The sequence below is a fragment of the Brachyhypopomus gauderio genome, chromosome 4 (genome assembly GCF_052324685.1).
Source record: "Brachyhypopomus gauderio isolate BG-103 chromosome 4, BGAUD_0.2, whole genome shotgun sequence".
Classification (NCBI taxonomy): domain Eukaryota; kingdom Metazoa; phylum Chordata; class Actinopteri; order Gymnotiformes; family Hypopomidae; genus Brachyhypopomus; species Brachyhypopomus gauderio.
Window position 1 is genome coordinate 2,872,242 of NC_135214.1, and position 16,158 is coordinate 2,888,399.

At 44.9% G+C, this 16,158-nt stretch overlaps 3 protein-coding genes and 1 long non-coding RNA gene across 6 annotated transcripts; 1 reads left to right on the forward strand and 3 right to left on the reverse strand.

The window, feature by feature from the left end:
- Nucleotides 1-573: 573 nt before the first annotated feature.
- me3 (malic enzyme 3, NADP(+)-dependent, mitochondrial) lies at nucleotides 574-6,953 on the reverse strand. Its single transcript, XM_077001501.1, has 14 exons — nucleotides 6,744-6,953; nucleotides 5,736-5,869; nucleotides 5,455-5,604; nucleotides 5,253-5,328; nucleotides 4,993-5,154; nucleotides 4,538-4,641; nucleotides 4,342-4,451; nucleotides 4,135-4,232; nucleotides 3,819-3,932; nucleotides 3,441-3,546; nucleotides 3,211-3,353; nucleotides 2,375-2,548; nucleotides 2,108-2,206; nucleotides 574-1,649 (listed from the first exon to the last, which is right to left on the reverse strand). The coding sequence occupies exons 1-14, from the start codon at nucleotides 6,951-6,953 to the stop codon at nucleotides 1,488-1,490; spliced, it is 1,842 nt and encodes a 613-aa protein (XP_076857616.1). The 3' UTR covers nucleotides 574-1,487.
- A 777-nt stretch (nucleotides 6,954-7,730) lies between these two features.
- LOC143511846 (immunoglobulin-like domain-containing receptor 1) lies at nucleotides 7,731-11,455 on the reverse strand. Of its 2 annotated transcripts, XM_077001513.1 has the most exons (8): nucleotides 10,813-11,455; nucleotides 10,173-10,343; nucleotides 9,727-9,876; nucleotides 9,446-9,565; nucleotides 9,150-9,208; nucleotides 9,062-9,083; nucleotides 8,820-8,945; nucleotides 7,731-8,580 (listed from the first exon to the last, which is right to left on the reverse strand). In XM_077001513.1, exons 1-8 carry the CDS (start codon nucleotides 10,859-10,861, stop codon nucleotides 8,525-8,527), a joined length of 753 nt encoding a protein of 250 aa, XP_076857628.1. In that variant the 5' UTR covers nucleotides 10,862-11,455; the 3' UTR covers nucleotides 7,731-8,524. The 2 variants fall into 2 exon arrangements, with proteins under 2 accessions (XP_076857628.1, XP_076857627.1); XM_077001512.1 differs by having other exon boundaries at nucleotides 9,062-9,208.
- Nucleotides 10,967-11,753, forward strand: LOC143511848 (uncharacterized). Its single transcript, XR_013130291.1, has 3 exons — nucleotides 10,967-11,102; nucleotides 11,233-11,326; nucleotides 11,439-11,753. It is a non-coding gene; the product is annotated as an uncharacterized LOC143511848 (long non-coding RNA).
- Nucleotides 11,754-11,833: 80 nt separating this feature from the next.
- LOC143511845 (immunoglobulin-like domain-containing receptor 1) lies at nucleotides 11,834-16,091 on the reverse strand. 2 transcript variants are annotated; one of them, XM_077001511.1, is made up of 9 exons: nucleotides 15,952-16,091; nucleotides 15,317-15,487; nucleotides 14,871-15,020; nucleotides 14,600-14,719; nucleotides 14,305-14,363; nucleotides 14,217-14,238; nucleotides 13,977-14,102; nucleotides 13,042-13,850; nucleotides 11,834-12,875 (listed from the first exon to the last, which is right to left on the reverse strand). In XM_077001511.1, the coding sequence occupies exons 1-9, from the start codon at nucleotides 15,998-16,000 to the stop codon at nucleotides 12,837-12,839; spliced, it is 1,545 nt and encodes a 514-aa protein (XP_076857626.1). In that variant the 5' UTR covers nucleotides 16,001-16,091; the 3' UTR covers nucleotides 11,834-12,836. The 2 variants fall into 2 exon arrangements, with proteins under 2 accessions (XP_076857626.1, XP_076857625.1); XM_077001510.1 differs by having other exon boundaries at nucleotides 14,217-14,363.
- Between the last annotated feature and the right edge of the window lie 67 nt (nucleotides 16,092-16,158).

Below are 16,158 nucleotides of genomic sequence, written 5' to 3' on the forward strand. Positions count from 1 at the left end.
CTAAACTGTTATGTAGTCTAAACTATAATGTGATGAAGTAATGTTGAAAAAAATGTCCAAGTTACTTTCAATATTTTATGTTCCATAAGCAAGGGCAGGTAAATAAAGATGATGTTTGTTAAATCTGTGTGTGTGTGTGTGTGTGTGTGTGTATTGGTCTTTTACACATGAATAATGTTCCATAATTGGTTAACAAAATGTTAAATTTCATGCAAGTGTGTGTGTGTGTGTGTGTATAGCCTATGTATATAATGGCTTAAATAATTCAACTTAAGAAACTAAAATCAATTCAGATGACTAAATCATGACAAAAATAAATTTTAGACACCTAATCAAAATTTGCTGTCCAAACGAACACTTCACTGGCGGCTCTGCCGGGTCTCCTGCGTGGGCCCAGACAGCCCATCTACCTGCTGGAGCAGCACTGAAGCAGCATTGGGAGATAAAGTGTAAAGGAAACCACAGAGAAAATTGCTCCATATAACAGGTAGACTACAAGGCAGTTTCTTAAGAGTTTGTTCTTGCCTTATTTCCTTCTCTCCAATAGCCTACGTCACACATACATGTAATGGATTTGTTTTTATGAGTGTTTATTTAAAAGCTCCCCTTCAGACGTGAAAATAGACATTTCTACAGTGCAATGCTCAATGAATGAATGATGACACCGTCAATTCTCTAGACTGCACTGAGCATTGAACAATTTGTCGGCTTCTACTGAAAACGTGGGCAGCCCTTGACACATGGTCATTTTTTGTAGTAAAACAAAGTGTTGTCTGCTTTTGATGTTTTTGACACAATGTCCTTTGGCAAGCTCCTTATAAGACAACGTAGGAGTCTTAAAAACACACAGCAAAAAGACCCAGAGGCAACCCGCTTATAGCACCCGTGATGCTGTCTTATAAATAAATGAAGAGCAACATACACATTAGTTTTTTAGTGCCAAGTGACCGTTATGGTAAAAACGAACCTCTCACTAAACTGATAAGTATAGTGTGAATCGGTACTGGCCAAAAATAGGACTGGAAACAAAGGAGTGTTTAAAACTAGTTATTTTGCTAAAGCAAAATTAAGTTAAAAGTACTCAAGTACCTGAGAGAGTACTAAACATACTTAAATGTAAAGCAAATCATGGAGTGACACAAAACCCAATTATAAAAGCCACATAAAATTGGCCGTTGGCTAGACAACAGTGTACTGTTTTTTTTTACCTGTAGTGACAGCCATCACTCCCCTAACCCTTCAATGCTCATGTCTGCATGTCTCCACCTGGGCAGATACAGAAACTGCACCGTATCTAGAATCTGTGTGCCGTGGGAGTGTCTTAAGGGCAGTAGGGTCTACTGTTAACTTACTGAAGGTCTAGCCATAGAGAACTTGAATCCTGAATACAAAGCAAAAAAAAAAAAACGATTGTGAAGCGTGCTAACGTGTTAGACAAGAAACAGAAGGGCACGTTTACAGGGCTCTCAAAAGGAGGCGGGAAGCAACTACACGTCCTGGAGTGTCATGGCCTCCCTGGGCCATGAATAGGAGTCCAGTGTGAAGGAGTCATAGTCTGAATTGTAAACATGAGACAGCACAAAAGCTTCTTTATCCTTGGGCTCTGGATACCACGCAGCAATATTGTTTTCATAGGCATAGTCCACAATCTGTGAGAGCAGAAATACAGGCAGGATGTCAGAGAAATAGGAGCCTGCACTGTTTGAACAATGGCAGGAGAATGGTCTACTAAACTTGGATATCAGGTTATGCGCAGAAGCCTAAATAGTCGTATCCGCTGTCTGGGCCGGCTCTCCTCACAACCTAATTTACAATCGAGACCAAGATCTTAAAAAAGCTCCCTCTAATTACACCATTTTTATGGACACTAAGATGAAGGCGCAACACACACACACACACACACACACACACACACACACACACACACACACACACACACACACACGCACACACACGCACACACACGCACACACACGCACACACACGCACACACACGCACACACACGCACACACACGCACACACACGCACACACACGCACACACACGCACACACACACACGCACGCACGTTGCCCATGTTTAAACAGGACAGGGGATTAGTCACGAACCTTCGTAGCAATCTTGAAGGACACCTCCCTGATGGAACTCAGAGGCGGGTACAGTCTCCCCTCAGCCAGGTGTTCCTCTGTGACCATGTCGGCTATCGCCTGAAACACACATCACAACACTTACGTGACACGGCCTTTTTGTCTCGGTTAAAACGCGACAGTACACACAGAGTGCTGGGAACCGAAACTCGAGCGGGTACATTCACCATTCCAGCTTTCTTTGTGGTGTTATCATTGTGATCAGAGTGGATAATGTGAACACCTCACCTCTGCTGTGGTAAGGAAAATGTCATCAGATATGTGGCGCACCCCACAGGTGATGATTCCCAGAGCAACACCGGGGAACACGTAGGCGTTGTTGCCCTGGCCTGGGTGGAAGGAGCGACCGTCTGGAAGTGTCACCTTCTTAAAGGGACTGCCACTGGCAAAGATGCCCCGACCCTGCCACACACACACACACACACACACACACACACACACACACACACACACACACACACACACACACACACACACACACACACACACACACACACACACACACACACACACACACACGGCATATAGCAGACGCTCTTATTCAGAGTGACTTACAAAGTGCTTTGCATCTGATAACAGTATTCATCCTAGGTAATAGTACGGATAGAATGTCATTACCTAGTGTTTTGCAAGTTAGACATTTGCCAAAAAGCACAAATAACTATAGACATACAATTTAAGAACAACGGCAAGTGGTATCAGCAGAGTTAGTGCTCTGGTAAGAACTCAACAAACAGGTTGGTCTTCAGTCTACGCTTGAAGATAGCAATAGACTCTGCAGTCCTAGCAGCTAATGGAAGATCGTTCCACCACACACACACGGAAATTCTGAAGTGAGGGAGACCAAGCTGTACAATATATATATGCTTGTAGATGCTAGATTTCGGATGAGGTCAATATAAATCTGGAGGGGACATGTCCCCCCCCGTCCCCAGTGCCATCTGCGCGCGCACACACACACACACACACACACACACACACAGTCAGCGTCTCCTCAGCGTTCAGCTAAGGTGGAGGAGGAGGGCAGGCATGTGAAGCACGTGAGCTAGCAGGCGTGACGTTACCTGCGTCAATGTGTAGCACTGCTCTGCCGTGCATTCTGCCTTGCTGGTGGGATTGCTGAGGGCGAAGATGATGGGTTTCTCGTTGAAGGAGGCCATGTCCTTCAGGATCTTCTCTGTGAACGCTCCACTAATGGCTGCCACGCCTGCCATCGGGGAAAAAAGAAACCCTGTACACACCTTACATTCTAGTAACGTCAAGTTAAGCTGATTGCTATATTTTGTTAAATTACCGATGATGGCTGTTGGTTTGATGGTCTGCACCACCTCCTCCAAGGTCTTTATTTGGGGGTGATCATGAGCAAACACTTCCTTCTCATGGTTCAGGTGGCTTCTGCCCTGAAGTAAAAAAACAACACAGAAAAAAAAAAAAACCCAAAATGTTTGACATGCTCTGTACGGTACATAGAAAACCCAAACTTGTCCTGACAAAACTCCTTTAACATGTCTTTCAAGACTGTGAACATGCATTATTTGTAATTTGCAATGACATTGTGCACTCTAATCAAGTCATCACATGACGCCATTTGCAGGTATTGCATAGGACAGTTGCATCTCAGCACAATGAGAATAAATGTACGCCCACACGCTAGTTAGTGATTAACCTTTACCTTCACAATAAGGCCTTTAGAGTCCACCATCCAGATCTTCTTGACAGCATCAGCATGCGACACGCCCTCCTTCGCCATAGCCATTGTGAGGAGATGAGCAATGCCCAAAGCAGCCTGATCACATGATTAACAATAACCAATGAAACGTCCCAATTCCCCAATAAGTCCAATTAATACTCAAGATTCAAATAATGGAGCTAAGGCACAATTTGGAGGCCTTGTGTCTCATGAGAACAGAATTACGTATGAACCATAGGTCAGTAAAAAGACAAGAGTCTCAACTGTGCATTTTGTGGAGAAACGGTCAAAACGCTACCTCTCCTGCTCCCTGGAACACAAACGTGTGATCGGACAGTTTGTTCTTGGTGATCTTTAGAGCGGCCAGCACACCAGCGACCGCCACTGATGCTGTACCTGAAACACAAGACGTTCACTTCATGTACTTAAAGAAGACTTAACCGCCAAAAATGAGGCCGAACTCGAGACCAAATTCTGAATCCTCTTTATTGTCCTCATTATCTACCTTGGATATCATCGTTGAAAGTGCAATAACGGTTTCGGTACTTGTTAAGAATGCGGAAGGCATTGCTGTTGGCAAAGTCCTCAAACTGAATCAGACAGTTCATGCCATACCTGCAACACAGAACAATGTTAATCATTAATCAAGTTACCAGCTATAAAACAGACACCCCGATAGGCTGAACACCCTCAGTACTCACTTGTCTGTCACAGCCTGCATGAACTCATCGATGAGGTCATCATATTCTTTTCCTCTCACCCTTTTGTGTTTCAGCCCAATGTACAAGGGGTCATTCAGGAGGGTCTGATCAGAGAACAGAGAGTACATGACGCGAGCACTTTCTGCTGCGGCAGAAAGAAACTGCACCAAATCCTGTAGTTCTTTACAGCTCTTCATTATTGACCACACAAAATAATGTGCAGTAAAACTGAAAGTACAGTCAGGCAACATGAAGACATTCCGATACTGGCAGGCTCACTTCTAATTTAAATGAAGGCAGTTTTAAACAGTTTCCTCATTGCATTTTGCTAAATGACAAATCACAATTGCAAAATGTGGCTAAATCATAAATCGTTTTTTTCTCCTGGTCATATGAAGCAGCCTCAACCCGTCGGGCCGACCCACTGCAGTGCAGAACGCAGGAGCATCGCATACCTCGTTATCTGTCCCAACGTCGAGCAGCACAGGCAGGCACTGCTGAGGGTGGACTCCTCCACAGGCCGTGTACAGGGCCAGCTTACCCACTGGGATTCCCATTCCATAACTGCCCAGATCTCCCAGTCCCAGGATCCGCTCACCGTCGGTCACCACAACGGCCTGATGGCACACGCACACGGAGACGGGAAAATCCACACGAGACCCTTTCAAATCCCACCCCGCAACTCCGCAAGCGTCTGCGCTGTTGAGACACACACCTTGATGCACTCTTCTGGCCACGAGTTTAGCATGGAGGCGATGTGGCCTCGGTCGTGAATGGTGATGAACAGTCCTCTGTGGGAAGTGGACAGGAGCAGATTTTCATTTTGTAAAGAGAAAAATAAAAATGTTTTGTACATGCGAGAAGTGCGTCGGTATTAGCGGATTTGGGCACGTGTGTTTCTGGAGTGTGTGTCTGACCGTGGTCTCCTGAAGGCCAGGCCATACTGCTGACACGCCAGGCCCACCGTGGGAGTGTAAACTATAGGCATGAACTCCTCAATGTCAGAGGTCAACACACGATAGAAGAGCTTCTCGTTCCTATCCTGCAGGGTCATCAGCAAGATATATCTGAGAGAGAGAGAGAGAGAGAGAGAGATTTTTGTATTAAAAATACAAATTAATTATGTATAAGACTGGGCAGGATGATGTTTACAGATCATACGGCTTCAATCAAAGCTGATGGGATGTGCAAACGTTACTTGTCGAGGGGGTTGGTGCGCGTCTCGTAGCTTTTCATGACCCGGAGCACCTGGACGTCCTGGGAGAGGAAGCAGGGTGGCAGGAGGCCGTGAATGCCCAACTGCTGCCTCTCGTCCAGGGTGAAGGCCATGCCCTGCGGGTCCATATCACAGTCTAATGAAGCACCACTGCAAACATGCTCGTAGGGGGGCAAAAAAACGCACCATATCGGACCACAATCTGGTTTAAAACAGTTGCACAGTATATGGGACAGCTTCATGGGTGCCAGGCAAGCCTCCAGCAGGGAGAACAGACATAGCACATGTTGAGCCTATTTATTTCTGACCAATGGAAACGCTGAGTTTCCATCCCTCCCCTCTCACACTGCCTGCTCTGGTGCACTCCTCCATTCTCTTTCCTTCTCTCTCTCTCTGGATGCTATTATCCTCATTTACAGGTTTTTTTTCTTAAACAACATGTGCCTTATATAATGATTCCACCGCCCGCCTCCAACCTCTGGAAGCAGGATGCAGAGTGCAGGAGAACATTTAATTGGACAAACACTGACAAAAACACTGACTCATATCCTTCTCTGCAGCTCCCCCAGGTCAGCAAAGTCTGCCCGGTTGATTTATAGTACATTTTACTTAACATTAATAACAACGCTACAACACACTGTAGATTAGCACATGGGCATCAGATAAATTCGCTTTTATGGCATACGTTAAGCCATATACACATCATCACACTGACTGTACAGGGTCAGCAGGACCAGGACAGGTGCGATTGCAAGAATTACCTTTCCCTGTCTACAGACACCCCCCGTCTTATCAGAAGGAACTTTGATATTGCTGCTATACTGCATCTTTGTATGAGGACAATTCAGTTATGTAAAAATTTTTGTTGAAGGTTCTCTCATTCCTCAATCTTTAAATGTACCAAAAATGACCCTCAAATGGAGCAGCAACAACACACCCCCCACCACCCCCACCCAAATTAGGATTAAAAGCCAGAGGGAAGTGCATTACCTTGTTGAGGTGGGGGTTTCTAGTGATGTCGTATCCTCTTTTCTTGGTGTTGATGCTGGTCTTCACGACCCCGGAGTGACACCCTCTAAGGGCGCCGGGCAGGGCGCCTCCCCGGCCCACAGGCACCGCGGCGGGGCTGCCCAGCACCCCAATGGCGCCGGTGCTCCTTCTGCACAGCGACAGCACACGTTTACCGGCGAGAGAGTTCATGTTTCCTGGACAGAGAGGACACCATGGATCAACACGTTACGGGTCCAGCGGCTCCATCAAGTCCCCGCACCAGTTCAGCGGGTTCGCCCCGAACCGGACACCCACACCCGGCGGTACAACATAATCACGGGGGAAATACCTGAAAGATCAGATGCCTCGCTTCCTTCCTACGGCTCCCGAGTGCGTGTGGTACTGATGCCGACTGAGATCTGAACTCGCGGCGGGTTCACCGAGGCTTGATGTCGCAATCCGCGCAAACAGCTGATTCAAGCGTGTTTGACATTGACTGTTTCACTTCCGCATCCTCCCAGCGCGACCCCGCCTCTTCCGCCGCCTCTTCCAATAGGAAACGAGCCCGGTTCCTCAGCTAACTAGCTAGCAGCTCTTTGTTTGCAAGCCCCTACAAACCTTAGGGGGGGAAACCAGAGTACAAAAACCACCTGGGAAGGTATTAATATATTAATTTATCAAGGCCTCCCTTATTTCAACTTTGTTATTTAAATCGATGTGCGTTTTACCATTTGAACTTTAATGACATATGTAGCTAGCTAACTGATTTTTGCTTTAGCAAAATCTGTAAACTCAGACACTATGCATGCAATGGTAAACCTTTTTTTTCATGATTATTAGTGTAATTCTTTTTGCAAAAATGTGTACAGTGTAAACTGTACCAAAGAAAACATTACTTAATTTTAGGCCAAATATGAAGACTTGCATGTACACGCAGTCACAAGCTCAAACAATTGGTAAACACTGAAAAAGCAAGAAAGACCCAGAAAAAATTTGGTATGCATTTAATCTTCATTAGCATCAAACATGCTATCACTAGTTAAAATGCAAATTACATTCCACTTCATCTCCATACACAAGGCTACTGAATTAAAAAACATGTTCTCCTGTCTATTAGTACCAATATGCAGTATTTTGGTCTGAATTTTGGCTACACACAGACGTTCAGATATGAATGCAAAGCATTTTTTTTTTTGCACAGGGAATCACTTCCACTTCATTAATGTCTGAGAGAAAGACAACAGACCACAGAAACTGATTAAATGGCCATTGCTTTCTAAGTGCATTTCAAAAAGAAATGTTAGGAATAAGTGTAAGGGTATGGGTACAAGTAACCCTCCTTCATATTATACATAATAAAACAGCTTTAGGAATAAAAAACAAAAAACAAAAACCCCACCACCACACACTTATCAAAAACAGGATTCTCAGAATATACACTGAACATTTACATTGAATCATCGTTTACCAAGATACAACTAGTTATATATTATAAAATGTATAAAACAGCTGAATAACTGTCTAACTTTAAAGCACTCAGGTACCTAACTTCACTGGTATAATAGCAAAATAAAAACAATACAAAACTACAAAGCATATATATATAAGCTATATATAAATGACTGAAAGTGAATTGATCATTCAACCTTCCTCTAGTGTTGTCCACCTATTGACAATGTTGTAATTTCTAAAGGAAGTTGTAGCATCACATCCTCCTACCTTAAGTAAACATGCTAATGTACACAGTCACTGAGGCACTGGGGCAAAGACTGGATGAAGCTTCAAATCACCACAGTGTTTCCACTGCGAGAGCTCTTATCCTGAGAGGGAGAGCAAGCTGAAAAGAGAGGTAGGAAGGGGAAAGAGCATTCAGGAGATACAAGAGTATGAAAAAAAGAGAGAGAGAAAGACAAAGAATTTAGTTAGTCAGCAAAGGTACTCAATTTTTAATAATTTAATACCTTTTAATAAATTGAGCACAACCAGTCTAATCAGAATAAGAGGAGTGTCAGTGAATGCGAATGAAACGGAGTCCTGCGTCTCCTACTCATCACCAAGGGATTGTGGGATACGGACCTGAGTAGAGTATAGGATGCCCCGGAGAGGACATGCCAGAGCCATTGTGGGTGTAAAGCGGCCGGGCGTACAGCCATGAAGCCATGGTTTTCACAGCATTGCGCAACATTCTGTACAGCATCACATCTAGAGGGAAGAGATACAAGGGGGGGGGGGGGCATTTGGAGAAGGAACAACGATGACATCAGGGTATTTCATTTCCCCATTAGGTCCGTCTCCGTTGTGTTGGCCTGCATTTGTACCTTTTTCCGGGCAGCAGCACGTCTCCGGACAGCAGGGGCAGCGCACGTAACAGCAGCACTTTTGAGGGCAGCACTGGCAACTGCACACCCCCAGCAGGATGATGAGGAACACGCCCCCCATGATGATCAACAACACCGTCAGCCAATCTGGGACGGGAAGGCCGTGACACACAGGGCTCCTTCTCAATAAGCTACGTTCTGTCTGCGTTCACTGACGAGTCATGCCACGTTTATGGGTAAGTCATTGCTCTATCCATGGGGGGGTTGGCCCTTTAAGCACTGGATCATCGTTAAGATACAGAATTACGCTATCATAATTATCAGAGCTCCCACCTCATTACATAACAGGAGGAGAAATGGCCACTAATGGCTAGTAGCACTCACGGTACACAATTAGTTCGACCTCCTGATCAGTCTCTCCAATGGTGTCTCCAGCCGCATAAACTGAGCAGAAATACACGCCGTTGTCCCACCACATGACCTCTGTGATGACCAGGTCGGCCTCTGCACCCAAGTGCATTATGAGAAATAAACCAATGACCTTACAAGCACAAGAGAGCTAAAGCAAGAAACACACCACAGACAGACACCCCACTTGGTTTCAGTGGGGACGAGAGCGTCTGGCTGCCATGTGCCTCATGGTTTTTGTCCAGGCCCACACGTACTGTTCTGGAGGGTGATCTTGCGTTCGCGGTAATCCGGCCCCAGGGTGGGCTCCTTGTTGCCGTCCTTCTGGATCACTGTGCGGATGGTGCGTTGGCGGTCCGGGCAATCGTTGGCCGGGTTCTGGCCCAGAGTCAGAGCTGCCTGGTAGGCTGGACAAAAACAGATACAATGCAAGATCAGACCGTCTGATTTAACATCGCAGGACTGGTGGAGCCCAACAAGAATGAAGCTGTCAGAATTTGTACTCGGACAACCTGTATTTGTTGGCCGAGTATACAGATATGCAAAACACACAATTAGGCAACACTTTTTGACCATACAAAGTGCAAATATAGACAATCTTTAAATAATTAATGTAATAACTAATGTAAATGGAGTTTAAAGAAATCTGAAAGCCCTGCATGCTGTCTGGTGTTTCAACGGGCTCAACGAAGTCGTGTAGTACCTGGGGTGTAATATTGCAACACTGGGTCCAAACAGAAGGACTTGTGTATCCAAGTAACCAGAACACTTTGCGGATTGGCCGAGGTCGTGTAATTACAACGCAGGACGACGGAGGAGAACAACATCGTGCTTCTCTGAGTGGAAGGAACTGTCACCTGGATGGCAAACAACTCTAAAAAAAAGTGCAAAAAATTAAATATGTATTGTAAAAATTCTATTTTGTTATCAAGTACAAATATATTTGTGATGAGGCTATTATTTCTGTGGGGATGCAGTGTGATAGCGTTACCAGCACTACCAGCATGGAATTTATTTATAATGATTTATAATAATAATAAACAAAATGTGCACTTTAGTCTCTAACTTTCTTAAAGTAATAGGAAACTGTGTGAGCATGGGTGTCTGTGGATAAACTAGACACGACACACCTCAGCCGTGAGACTAGTGAATATTTTAAAAGTGGTTGTTATGTAGGCCAATTTGTCACGTGATCATGTCTGTTGTTTTATCATGTTTGATTATTAAAAGCATTTAAATGCATGTAGAATTTTCTAAAACTATATCAGGCTCTCTCTCTATGTTTTTAAGTACAACAATCTGACATTTTTTTGTATAAATAAATAAGGTCTGCATTAATGTACCTGTAGAAAGGCAGCAGAGCAACACCTGTAGCAGCGAACACTTGTCCATGGTTTCAACGTCACACGGAAATTACGTCCGATACTTTTACAAAACAGCACAAAACTTCATGATTTTCTTCAGGCTGTTATCTGACAGAGGAATAATCCATCGCAGGAAGATTCTCTCGTGTGGAGCTCGAAGAAAGTGTCCCGGTTTGAGGTCACACTATTTCCAGGTGTAAAGTTATATCCCAGTCCAGCTCACTTCCCCTCCCCCTGAAGATGAGCTCACTATTCTCACCAATCGACAGGTGTTCACAAGAGCTTCGCCAAAGCAAACTTTACGTTTTGTCTTTATTCGCCTACTACTAAAGTCGCTAAATTCGTAACGCTAAATGTATCGTGTCCGTGTAAACCTATGAGCTTTGTTTGTTTTGATAGGTCAAAGTACATATTGATGTTCCGTCATTTTCTAGCTACGACCACTAGGTGGCGGTGTATCGCTCGCCTGGACCTCGAAGAGACGTGAAACGTCGTAAGTAATCCAAGTTACGCCAGTATTATATACGCTCCTTTATCATACTGTGCATATCACACGTTATTGCACAGTCCGGATGTTTACCATATAAACATTTCCTTCTCTAAAGGCCTGCTTTTAAATAAAATATGTTGGAGCGGAGGGGTGATGTCCATATGAAGCTGTACGCACACCTGCGAGGCCCGATGTCACACAGCTTCCTCCTATTGAAATCTTATTTCCTGGACAACCATCCTTTCCTGTCCATTTCCTGCTTAGGTTTGGAAGCGTTAATAAATAGGCCACAAATTCACTACTGCAAAATGTGGCTTAGTATTGTATAACACCAGTACCAAGAAGTCACTGTGATATTCTATATATAATATTGTGTGTTTCTTAATAAAGGGGTGTGTTATATGTATATTTAGTAGTTTACACTGAAATGAGATAAGAAGCATACATATTTTATCGTTAGTAAACACCTGGTATCAGCAAGTTATTAAACAAACACATAAACCTCACACATTAGAGAATAAGGGTTTATATCAAAACAATCATTATTTCAAACAAGTGGCACATTATTAAAAGTAATTCATTACTGCCCTCAAAGGTCAACTGAATAACACTGAAATGAAAATTTACTCTATAGTGCAAAACTATAATAAAGGCCAGCATCCAAATACATAACGTAAGCTAAACAAAAGATTGGGGCTCTTTATTAGAAAAAAACACAGTCTTGTGAGACTTTTTGAGTCTTCAGCGGTTTTGTGGAGTTGCAAACTGAGGAAGCAACCAGTTTCCTTTGGTAAACACCAACGAGATGAACAGATAGCTGGGAATTCGCATCCATGTATGTGATAAATATGCATTTCACACACACACACACACACAGACGTTCAGATATGAATGCAAAGCATTTTTTTTTTGCACAGGGAATCACTTCCACTTCATTAATGTCTGAGAGAGAGACAACAGACCTCAGAAACTGATTAAATGGTCATTGCTTTAAAAATGCATTAAAAAAAAAATGTTAAGAATAAGTGTAAGGATATGGGTACAAGTAACCCTCCTTCATATTATACATAATAAAACAGCTTTAAGAATAAAAAACAAACAAACAAAAAACCCACCACCACACCCTTATCAAAAACAGGATTCTCAGAATATACACTGAACATTTACATTGAATCATGGTTTACCAAGATACAACTAGTTATATATTATAAAATGTATAAAACAGCTGAATAACTGTCTAACTTTAAAGCACTCAGGTACCTAACTTCACTGGTATAATAGCAAAATAAAAACAATACAAAACTACAAAGCATATATATATATATATATAAGCTATATATAATAATTTAAACGACTGAAAGTGAATTGATCACTCAACCTTCCTCCAGTGTTGTCCACCTATTGACAATGTTGTAATTTCTAAAGGAAGTTGTAGCATCACATCCTCCTACCTTAAGTAAACATGCTAATGTACACAGTCACTGAGGCACTGGGGCAAAGACTGGATGAGGCTTCAAATCACCACAGTGTTTCCACTGCGAGAGCTCTTATCCTGAGAGGGAGAGCGAGCAGAAAGAGAGGTAGGAAGGGGAAAGAGCATTCAGGAGATACAAGAGTATGAAAAAGAGAGAGAGAAAGACAAAGAATTTAGTTAGTCAGCAAAGGTACTCAATTTTTAATAATTTAATACCTTGTTGTTCATGACTGGAGATGCCTACCGAGTAGCGTTCATTGTGCCTTCCACCGTGTCCATGAGTGTCGATGGACGAGTAGCTCGGGGGTTTTTCAGTCCAGGCTCTGTCTTTTAATCTCTTGGATCCTCCATGACCACCAGCCTCGTCCTCTGAGCTCCAGGAGTCATGGTGGGGGCCGGGGGAGTAACTCCGGTCCCGCCGAGTACACCCCCGCCGCAGCTCGGCGATCAGCTCGCGTTTGCTGCGTGTGTGCGCACGAGAGCGCTCCCTGTAGCCACGCAGGATCCCACGCTGCGGTGAGTCGGGGTCACGCCGAGAATTCTCCCGCCACCGCCACCCCGAGCGGTTCGATCCGCTGCTGGACTGACTGGAGATGCGGTTTCCGCCACGCGCCTCCCCCGGCGCCCTGCGGGAGGACCGGCTCGGGGCCCGGCTCACGATCGGAGGCAGCCGGATGACCCTGCGCTCCACGCCGTGAACGCCCATCTCATCCAGGGCGGAGAGCATGCTGGGAGGGCCGTGGGTGAAGGGCACTGACTGGGGAAGGGCGTGTAAGGGCTGCACAGGCTGGAGTGGCAGGGGTGAGAACTGAGTAGGCGGGGCGTGAAGAGGGGGCGTCGTGAACCGACTCGTCGGTGAGGTAAGGGAGGATCCCACATCCATCCCCCTCACCTTACTCTCCACGAGGTCCAGCATCGGGGTTTTGCCGTGTTCACTTGCATGCACGCTCCCAGGCATGCTGCTATGGGGAAATAGCACAGGTGGGAAGTGTTGTGGCGTGGCCATTGGTCCCATCAGAATGCTGTTTTTTGAAGGATACTCGGAGAGGGAACCTGGGAAAGGACAATTTTAATAAATTGAGCACGACCAGTCTAATAAGAATAAGAGGAGTGTCAGTGAATGCGAATGAAACAGTCCTGCGTCTCCTACTCATCACCAAGGGATTGTGGGATACAGACCTGAGTAGAGTATAGGATGCCCCGGAGAGGACGTGCCAGAGCCATTGTGGGTGTAAAGCGGCCGGCCGTACAGCCATGGAGCCATGGCGTCCTTAGCATTGCGCAACATTCTATGCTGCATCACATCTAGAGGGAAGAGATACAAGGGGGGGGGGGCATTTGGAGAAGGAACAACGATGACATCAGGGTATTTCATTTCCCCATTAGGTCCGTCTCCGTTGTGTTGGCCTGCATTTGTACCTTTTTCCGGGCAGCAGCACGTCTCCGGACAGCAGGGGCAGCGCACGTAACAGCAGCACTTTTGAGGGCAGCACTGGCAACAGCACACCCCCAGCAGGATGATGAGGAACACGCCCCCCATGATGATCAACAACACCGTCAGCCAATCTGGGACGGGAAGGCGGTGACACACAGGGCTCCATCTCAATAAGCTACGTTCTGTCTGCGTTCACTGACGAGTCATGCCACGTTTATGGGTAAGTAATTGCTCTATCCATGGGGGGTTGGCCCTTTAAGCACTGGATCATTGTTAAGATTCAGAATTACGCCATCATAATTATCGGAGCTCCCACCACATTACATAACAGGAGGAGAAATGGCCACTAATGGCTAGTAGCACTCACGGTACACAATTAGTTCGACCTCCTGATCAGAGTCTCCAATGGTGTCTCCAGCCGCATCAATTGCGCAGAAATACACGCCGTTGTCCCACCACATGACCTCTGTGATGACCAGGTCGGCCTCTGCACCCAAGTACATAAACCAATGACCTTACAAGCACAAGAGAGCTAAAGCAAGAAACACACCACAGACAGACACCCCACTTCGCTTCAGTGGGGACGAGAGCGTCTGGCTGCCATGTGCCTCATGGTTTTTGTCCAGGCCCACACATACTGTTCTGGATGGTAATCTTGCGTTCGCGGTACTCCGCCCCCAGGGTGGGCTCCTTGTTGCCGTCCTTCTGGATCACTGTGCGGATGGTGCGTTGGCGGTCCGGGCAATCGTTGGCCGGGTTCTGGCCCAGAGTCAGAGCTGTCTGGTAGGCTGGACAAAAACAGATACAATGCGAAATCAGACCGTCTGATTTAACGCCGCAGGACTGGTGGAGCCCAACAAGAATGAAGCTGTCAGAATTTGTACTCGGACAACCTGTATTTGTTGGCTGAGTATACAGATATGCAAAACACACAATCAGGCAAGACTTTTTCACCATACAAAGTGCAAATATAGACAATCTTTAAATAATTAATGTAATAACTAATGTAAATGGAGTTTAAAGAAATCTGAAAGCCTTGCATGCTGTCTGGTGTTTCAACGGGCTGAACGAGGTCGTGTAGTACCTGTGGTGTAATATTGCAACACTGGGTCCAAACAGAAGGACTTGTATCTCCACGTAACCAGAACACTTTGCGGATTGGCAGAGGTCGTGTAATCACAACGCAGGACGACGGAGGCGAAGAGCATCGTGCTTCTCTGAGTGGAAGGAACAGTCACCTGGATGGCAAACAGCTCTAAAAAAAAGTGCAAAAATTAAATATGTATTGTAAAAATTCTATTTTGTTATCAAGTACAAATATATTTGTGATGAGGCTATTATTTCTGTGGGGATGCAGTGTGATAGCGTTACCAGCACTACCAGCATGGAATTAATTTATAATGATAAATAATAATAATCAAATGTGCACTTTAGTCTCTAACTTTCTTAAAGTAATAGGAAACTGTGTGAGCATGGGTGTCTGTGGATAAACTAGACACGGCACACCTCAGCCGTGAGACTAGTGAATATTTTAAAAGTGGTTGTTATGTAGGCCAATTTGTCACGTGATCATGTCTGTTGTTTTATCATGTTTGATTATTAAAATCATATAAATGCATGTTGAATTTTCTAAAACTGTATAAGGCGCTCTCGCTCTATTTTCAAGTACAACAATCTGACATTTTTTTGTATAAATAAATAAGGTCTACAGAAATGTACCTGTAGAAAGGCAGCAGAGCAACACCTGTAGCAGCGAACACTTGTCCATGGTTTCAACGTCACACGGAAATTATGTCCGATACTTTTACAAAACAGCACAAAACTTCATGCTTTTCTTCAGGCTGTTATCTGACAGCGGAATAATCCATCGCAGGAAGATTCTCTCGTGTGGAGCTCGAAGAAAGTGTCCCGGTTTGAGGTCACACT

Bases quoted from the DNA above. Each gene is read 5' to 3' on its own strand.
- me3 (XM_077001501.1), bottom strand. From the start codon at position 6,953: ATGAACTCTCTCGCCGGTAAACGTGTGCTGTCGCTGTGCAGAAGGAGC. The intron at 5,870-6,743 runs GTAATGCACTTC...ATGGACCCGCAG, and splicing joins GAAACCCCCACCTCAACAAG to GGCATGGCCTTCACCCTGGA. The intron at 2,549-3,210 runs GTAACGTCACGC...TGTGTGTGGCAG, and splicing joins AGTGCTACACATTGACGCAG to GGTCGGGGCATCTTTGCCAG.
- LOC143511846 (XM_077001512.1), bottom strand. From the start codon at position 10,861: ATGGACAAGTGTTCGCTGCTACAGGTGTTGCTCTGCTGCCTTTCTACA. The intron at 9,209-9,445 runs GTGAGTGCTACT...TTCCCGTCCCAG, and splicing joins GGTCGAACTAATTGTGTACC to ATTGGCTGACGGTGTTGTTG. The intron at 8,946-9,061 runs GTACAAATGCAG...TCTTCCCTCTAG, and splicing joins GTGCTGCTGCCCGGAAAAAG to ATGTGATGCTGTACAGAATG.
- LOC143511845 (XM_077001510.1), bottom strand. From the start codon at position 16,000: ATGGACAAGTGTTCGCTGCTACAGGTGTTGCTCTGCTGCCTTTCTACA. The intron at 15,488-15,951 runs GTACATTTCTGT...ACTTTTTTTTAG, and splicing joins GCTCTGCTGCCTTTCTACAG to AGCTGTTTGCCATCCAGGTG. The intron at 14,720-14,870 runs GTATGTGTGGGC...ACTTGGGTGCAG, and splicing joins CAAGATTACCATCCAGAACA to AGGCCGACCTGGTCATCACA.